Source organism: Moschus berezovskii, chromosome 5 (genome assembly GCF_049115385.1).
Source record: "Moschus berezovskii isolate FMDL1 chromosome 5, NW_MosBer_1.0, whole genome shotgun sequence".
Lineage (NCBI taxonomy): Eukaryota > Metazoa > Chordata > Mammalia > Artiodactyla > Moschidae > Moschus > Moschus berezovskii.
In genome coordinates this window covers 72,477,912-72,485,860 of record NC_142464.1, presented here as the reverse complement: position 1 = coordinate 72,485,860, position 7,949 = coordinate 72,477,912, and the positions used below count along the sequence as shown (strand labels likewise).

General features: G+C 38.2%; 1 protein-coding gene across 3 annotated transcripts in view; it reads left to right on the top strand.

Annotated features, from left to right (window-relative positions):
* The first annotated feature begins 1,861 nt into the window (after positions 1–1,861).
* YIPF7 (Yip1 domain family member 7) overlaps positions 1,862–7,949 on the top strand; it is a 32,529-nt gene continuing 26,441 nt past the window's right edge. For all 3 annotated transcript variants that reach the window (XR_016037447.1, XM_088836321.1, XM_088836322.1), the window contains exons 1-2: positions 1,862–1,987; positions 5,079–5,189. Coding sequence is in view for 2 of the 3 variants with exons in the window: in XM_088836321.1 (XP_088692447.1) it covers positions 5,080–5,189 (110 nt within the window). In the remaining variant the exon portion in view is untranslated. The remainder of the gene's footprint in view (positions 1,988–5,078; positions 5,190–7,949) is intronic.

Sequence of the window (7,949 nt, the reverse complement as noted above, 5' to 3'; positions counted from 1 at the left end):
ATTTTTAAGCAGTGTGGAGAAATTTAGTTTACTATCTGCCATTGGCTCTAGCAGAAATTTCCAAAGTGCAATGTAACCTTGAACAGAAGATTTCAGTTACTGAGATCTAGATACGTAAGAAATCTCAAGTACTATAAAGGAGAATCAGTAAGAAGCAGATCACAGGGGAACTTGACCTGATATTAGTGACGAACTTGATGCTGATATTAGTGATGAAACCACCAGATCCAGATAGGAATTGGGAATATTAGCCAGGTAACCTGAGTCAGAACTAGGAAGAAGCCTCCTTGAAGTAATCCTTGAATGTAAAGGGAACCAACTCAGGCAGTTTCCTGGAAGAAATGGATCTGGTGCTAAATTATTTGTGGCCCCAATTCCAACAAGTTAAAGGGAGTAAGTTTCTACACAGCACCAAGTAATTCTTGGAACATCATCTGGGTGTCCTACAATTCAACTCAATTCTTAAGAATCCTAATAGACTATTAGCTTCTCTCTCTCCTCCCATCAGATACCAATATCAAGTCCAGGTTGCTACCTGTACTTCTGACCTATAAATTGGCTATAAATTGGTGGTTCCCAGGATCACCTCCTTAGATTCGGTTTATTTGCTAGAGAGGTTCGCAGAGAAATAATATACTTACTGGATCGCGGTTTATTATAGAAGGATATAACTTAGGAACAGCCAAATGGAAGAAATGCATAGGGCAAGAGAGTGGGGAAGGGAGAGAAGCTTCCATGCCCTCTCTATGAGGGCACCATTCTCCCAGCATGTCCACCTTCTGGGTTTGCCAACCCCGAAGCTCTCCAAACCCCATCCTTTTGAGGCTTTATGAAGCTTTCAGTAATTGGCATAACTGGCTGTCATTGACCTGCTGCTGCTGCAGCTAAGTTGCCTCAGTTGTGTCCGACTCTGTGCGACCTCATAGACTGCAGCACACCAGGCTCCTCTGTCCCTGGGATTCTCCAGGCAAGAATACTGGTGTGGGTTGCCATTGCCTTCTCCTGTCATTGACCATAGGCAATTAATTCAACATCCCAGCCCTCTTCCCTCCTCAGAGATTGAGAGTAGGGTTGAATGCTCCAACCCTCTATTCACATTATTGGCTCCATTGGCAGCCAGCCCCCATCATTAGATGAGGTCCTCAAATCACCTGATTAACATACCAAGAGACAACTTTGTCACTCTCAACACTTAGGAAATTCCAAGGGTTTTAGGAGCCATGAGTCAGGAACCATGGACAAAGACCAAGTATAATGAGAAACATGTTTTGGTCAACTAAATTACCAGATATATATTTTCCTTATAAAACACAATATCATAGATGTCTTTCAGTGATCAAGATTGGCAAAAAATGGGGCAGAACATGCCCTGTGAATGAGGAGTGCTCTAGATCATATTAGTATATCTATCTTGGGCTGTGATGGAGAAGTAAGAAGCAGGGAAATAATCAGATGTAGACCATGGGGAGTCTTTCTCAGTGTTGTTTATATAAATTGAATGGTTCAGATTTGGATAAAATTGATCACACATTTTCAGATTGTTGCTAAGATTGTTAAGTTCATGTACCATATGTTGATTTTTGCCACATGTTATTAGAAAATCTTGTGAAGGCTGAATATATTCTTCTAGGCTAAGAAGCAGAGGGAGTGTTAAGCCTCTTTATTGTTAGCCTCAAATAAATGATTTTAAATCAGAATTCAATGGTACATTAGTCACACAAGGAAGCTGAATCTACCATTTACTTTATTGAACTGTCTCTACACCATTCACTGTGTTTGTACACTGTAACAAGTATTATAAAATACTGTGTTTGGCTTTTGGCAGGCTTTTTCTTTTGGCTGTAGCATCTGTTCAGAGTGTCAGAGTACAAATTTAGAAGCTTATATATAGACTCAGCAGGTCATCTTTTCATGAGCTGATTTGTTAAAAATTTCTCAGGTAAAGCTACATTTGTTGGAGGATCTTTCAACATAAAATAATATAAAGGTATGTGTCTGATCCTTCTAAAGAATTTGGCATTTAAACAAAGTACAAATATAGGTTATATGAGGACTACAAAACCAATAATCATATTAACATAAAGCTTTGCATGTTCTGAAAACTTAGTGTACTTTCAGTAAATTATTGCCTATGCTTTATAACAACATATTTTCATTGACTGAAAAAGTTATGCTCTTAAATTCTAAATTTTTTAAATTGCAAGTTATTAAAAGATTTTACACTCTCCTAATCCTGATTTTAGTTTACATAATTTATAGCTACTTTTATATATATTACTAATGAAAAATCTTGATTTATTATATCAAATGTATGAGTCTAATTTTAGAGTAGGTTTTTGCATTTTTACTGAGCTGAAAATTGATATATTTGGCAATTGTTACTTGAATATTTCTGATTAATGAAACCCTTAGAGCTCAAACTGTTTATGCAATTTCATTTGAAATTTATTATAAGTAGTATACCATAGATTATTATATGAACTACTCCTAGTGATTTTCAAATTCTTCTTTTGAAATAGAAAGCTTTTCAAAGGAAAATAAAGGTTAAAATGTTGAGTTGGAAAGATTTTTTTACTCCATTCCTCTAATTTTCATCCAAAGAGACACTATTACCCACTCTGCTGTTACTTTCTTCCTCCACCTTTTTCTCCTGACAAGTCTTTCTTTTTCCCTCTGGTATTCTAGCCCTTAGGTCTCAATCAAGACTATATGCACTGCTCTTCATTCCCAGTAGTGAGTAGAAACTATGTAGAGAGTGTACGGAAAGACAGGCTCTTTTTCTGTAGCCAAATCAAGCCTTTCTTCCTCTGACTCAGCAGAAGCCCTGGTGCAGCAGACAGGACTAGGGAAAAGGAAAACGTTCCAAACACCATTTAAGAATTAGCAAGTAGAACTGGAAGATTAGTTTTGAGGGTTTTATCTTTGTTTTGGGGGAGTAGAGAGACTGTTAGCACACTTTAAAGCTCTATGAATAAATCAAACTTATATATTATTATCAGCCATTTACTTCCTGGCTTTGCAAAGAGTACAGATAGATGACACACATACACACACACACACACATATGCTATTAGGTCAGTGCAAAAGTAATTGCAGTTTTGCATTGTTGAACTTTGCTGTTTGATATTGGAATAAATTCTTAAGTGTGATTATGTTATACATTATTTTAATGTGCATTTATTGCTTTATGTTTTTTTTTTTGCTAATGACATTACTTTCTGTGTATTTCATATATATACAAATTGGGCTACAAAGTTTTGCCTCATCCGCTATATTCACCTGACCTCTTGCCAACCGACTACCACTTCTTCAAGCATTTCAGCAACTTTGCATGGAAAACTGGAGAAGGAAATGGCAACCCACTCCAGTTTTCTTGCCTGGAGAATCCCAGGGACAGAGGAGCCTGGTGGGCTGACATCTATGGGGTCGCACAGAGTCGGATATGACTGAAGCGACTTAGCAGCAGCATGGAAAATACTTCCACAACCAGTAAGGGACAGAAAATGCTTTCTAAGAGTTAATTGAATTCAGAAGCATAGATTTTTATGCTACAAGAATAAACCAACTTATTTCTTGTTGGCAAAAAAGTGTTGATTATAATGGTTCCTATTTCAATTAATAAAGATGTGTTTGAGCCTAGTTATAATGATTTAAAATTCAAAGTCTGAAACTGCAATTACATTTCTCCCAACCTGAAGTGAAGTGAAGTGAAAGTAGCTCAGTGTGTCCCACTCTGCTACCCCATGGATAGTCCATGGAATTCTCTAGGTCAGAATACTGGAGTGGATAGCCATTCCCTTCTCCAGGGGATCTTCTCAACCCAGGGATTGAACTGAGGTCTCCCACATTGCAGGCAGATTCTTTTCCAGCTGAGCCAGCAGGGAAGCCCTTGCCCCAACCTAAATATGTATAATGCTTGTGTGTGTGTGTGTGTGTATAATATATATATTCTTATGCTCAAAAATCACTGTAGATGGTGACTGCCACCATGAAATTAAGAGGTGCTTGCTACTTGGAAAAAAAAGTTATGACAAGCCTAGACAGCATATGAAAAAGTAGAGAGGTTACTTGGCCGATAAAGGTCTGTATGGTCAAAGCTATGGCTTTTCCCATAGTCATGTATGGTTGTGAGAGTTGGATTATAAAGAAGGCTGAATGCCCAAGAACTGATGCTTTTGAACTGACGCTGGAGAAGACTCTTGAGAGTCCCTTGGACTGCAAGGAGATCCAACCAGTCCATTCTAAGGGAGATCAGTCCTGGGTGTTCATTAGAAGGACTGATGCTGAAGCTGAAACTCCAATACTTTGGCCACCTCATGCGACGAGTTGACTCACTGGAAAAGACTCTGATGCTGGGAAGGATTGAAGGCAGGAGAAGGAGACGACAGAGGACAATATAGTTGGATGGCATCACCAACTCAATGGACGTGAGTTTGAACAAGCTCTGGGAGATGATGAAGGACAGGGAAACCTGGAGTGCTGCAGTCTATGAGGTCGCAAAAAGTTGGACACGGCTGAGGGACTGAACAACAACAAATATGTATATGGATATGTATGTGTATATCTATCTATGTGTTTTTAAAGTGATGAAATAACATTATTTAGGGGAAAATCAAGATGTATACCAACTTTTAAACTTTTTCTCTTAAACCGCTGAGAACAAGGTGTTAGGTGAAGAATTTTTTTTTTCAGATAATTAAAATCAATTTTGGAGAAGGAAATGGCAACCCTCTCCAGTATTCTTGCCTGCAGAATCCCATGGACAGAGATGACTGGTGGGCTATGGTCCATAGGATCACAAAGAGTCAAACACAACTGAAGTGACTTTGCACACACACAGGCAAAGTCAATTTAGTCACAGTTCTGCTTAGTGAAAACTTCAGAAAAGTTAATTGAAGATATATAGGTTTTGTAAATGGCTTTCTAGCATACATTTCCATACCCTTCCCCCATTCAGAGAATACCTTGTTTTCTAATAGAAATCCAGCCCTAATCATATTGTCTATTGATCCTGTAAGTACCTCAAAAGAAATTTTATTGATTCCTATTCTTTTCCATTTTTTACTCATATTTTTCAGGATGTCAAACTTGGGACAATTTGACTTTTACCAATCTAATTACACTATTGATAATCAGGAGCAGACTTGTAATGATTCTAATGCCTGTGGAAATCTTTATGGATCTAGAAAGTAAGTACTTGACATGGAGAAAATATGTTCTTATTTTAAAAAGTCATAGTGTTTTGACATGGGGTTACAGGTAGGGTGGTTTCCTTGGGGGAAGATAAACCTCTCCCCATTATTTCTCAGTAAAATGTCCAAGAAGAAATGTCAGGAAAGGGCAGGGAAATGAATTCAGTTCTCCATGAATGCCTTTGATTGCTGCAGGCCCGTTTATAGGTGAAGGGCTTGTCTCCTGTTTTCAAAATATCACTTAACAGAGAGTGTGAATACAGGCCCTGAGCAAACAAAACATTTTCCTTTTACCTGATATTTTCCAGGACACTCCTTAAGAAACAGCTTTTATTCAATTTAATAAATATTTATTTAGTGCCTGCTTGTGTGTCAAGAATTAAGGAAGCTGCTACAAACCCAAAGATAAAGAAAAAATCCATAATCTTTTTCCTCACAATATTTAAAAATTTATGTTGAAGGGGACAATTAAATATGTTATTATAATACAATGTGGTAATTCCTAAATGAAATCTGCTGCTGCTGCTAAGTCGCTTCAGTTGTGTCCGACTCTGTGTGACCCCATAGACAGCAGCCCACCAGGCTCCCCCATCGCTGGGTTTCTCCAAGCAAGAATACTGGAGGGGGTTGCCATTTCCTTCTCCAATGCATGAAAGTGAAAAGTGAAAGTGAGGTCATTCAGTCGTGTCCGACTCCTAGCTGCTGCTACTGCTGCTGCTAAGTCACTTCAGTCGTATCCGACTCTGTGTGACCCCATAGACGGAAGCCCACCAGGCTCCCCCGTCCCTGGGATTCTCCAGGCAAGAACACTGGAGTGGGGTGCCATTTCCTTCTCCAATGTGTGAAAGTGAAAAGTGAAAGTGAAGTCGCTCAGTCGTGTCTGACCCTTAGCGACCCCATGGACTGCAGCCTACCAGGCTCCTCCATCCATGGGATTTTCCAGGCAATAGTACTGGAGTGGCTTGCCATTGCCTTCTCCGGACTCCTAGCTAGATATACATAATTTAGAATGTGTTAGCTATTTAAGTCGATAGTTCAATGTGAGTTGAAAATAAAGATGATTAAGAATTTAGTATTTATCCTTTACTAATGCCCCAATTAGGGCAGGTAGGATTAGAAGAATTTGGTTTAAGTTCTGGCTCTAGCATTCGTTTTTTGTTGCATTAAGAAAGACAACTTCCCTGACTGAATGTCTTAAACTGAGAAATAAGGATATTAATAATGAGTTAATAATAAGTTAATTCTCTACCTCATGAGAATTATCTGAAAAGCAATTGTGATAATGTGGAGGAAAGTGTGTGTGAAGGTAAAACCATTATAGAAATGTTATTTTTTCATATAACTCTAGTTTGTAGAGGCCATGGACACTTTGTTGCCAAATCACTTAAACATTGTATTTGGTTATACAGTTGCTTCTTTAAATATTCTTCTGTGGGTCTAGATTAGTGAAAGGTAAGAAGGAATACAGAGAAATTAAAGAACTTTTCCAAGGTCACATAGCTAGTAAAACATGAGGTTAGCCTACTAGCCCTAGGGTATTGGATTAGTCCCAGAACTAAGGTGTTCATATAATTTATTGTAAAATCAAGACATTTTGAGAGTAAAATGTGTGTTATTGGTAACAATGTTGATACAATAAGAATAAACTGGATCATCTTAGGAAAACTGGGATGTGTGTTTCTTATACCATTCCAACAAGTTTAGGGCAAAAAACTTCATAGCAAACATTTCAAATGTATTAATTCTTGAAGTTTACTTTTCACACACAGATAAGTACCTTGAAAACTTCAGAATAAAGAGAAAAAAGAAAACAGAAAACAGAATAAATACAACTGGCAGTGGTGACTCTTCTGTTCCAACTACACCCTGGACAATCTTGACATTGTTTTCATGGGCTGATGACTCCTACAGACAAAGGCAGATACGTGCTGTTTTCACAAGCTGTGTCCTAAGGGCTGATACTGAACTGCTGCTGTAAAGCGATAGGGAAAGCCATCGGTCCATAAGGTTTTCTTAAAATAGTTAAAGTTAAATATCTGGAATTTTATCTTATTTATGCCCCTAGTCTGTGTTGTGTAGCATTAGTCAAGCTGCCATAAGAATGTCTTGGAACGAAAAAAATCCATACATCTATCCATGAAAGTGACAGTGTTAGTTGCTCTGTCATGTCCCACTCTTTGTGACCCTATGGACTTTAGCCGGCCAGGCTCCTCTGTCCATGGGATTTTTCAGGCAAGAATACTGGAGTGGGTTGCCATGCTCTCCTCCAGGGGATCTTCCTGACCTAGGGATCAAACCCAGGTCTCCTGCATTGCAGGCAGATCTTTTACTGTCTGAGCCATCTTATCTGAATATTATCAGGCAAATTAAATATATTTAAAATATTTATGAGAAAAATAAGGGAGAAGGAATAGGCTGTCTAGAATTGGCTCATTGCAGAATTCAACAACAAGAAAAGAATCTTATTTCATTTATGGTTTACAATTTGCAGTCAAGAAAAAACAGAAAAGTATGTGATGGCAGAGGAAATAGTTTGAGCATGAAGGTATTACAAGAGGGTAACTCAAAATATATAACCCACATGAGAGCTATCTAACAGGATTTTTCAGCTCTGTGCTCCTGTTTTATTGAAAGAATCCAGTCACCTGCTGTTTCTTTTCTCTCTTCTCCAGATGGAATAAGCACCTGGGTAGGGTCTGCAATCTACATTTTCAGAGTAAACAAAGCTAAAATGTCTGATAAAATAGAGACAAAGCT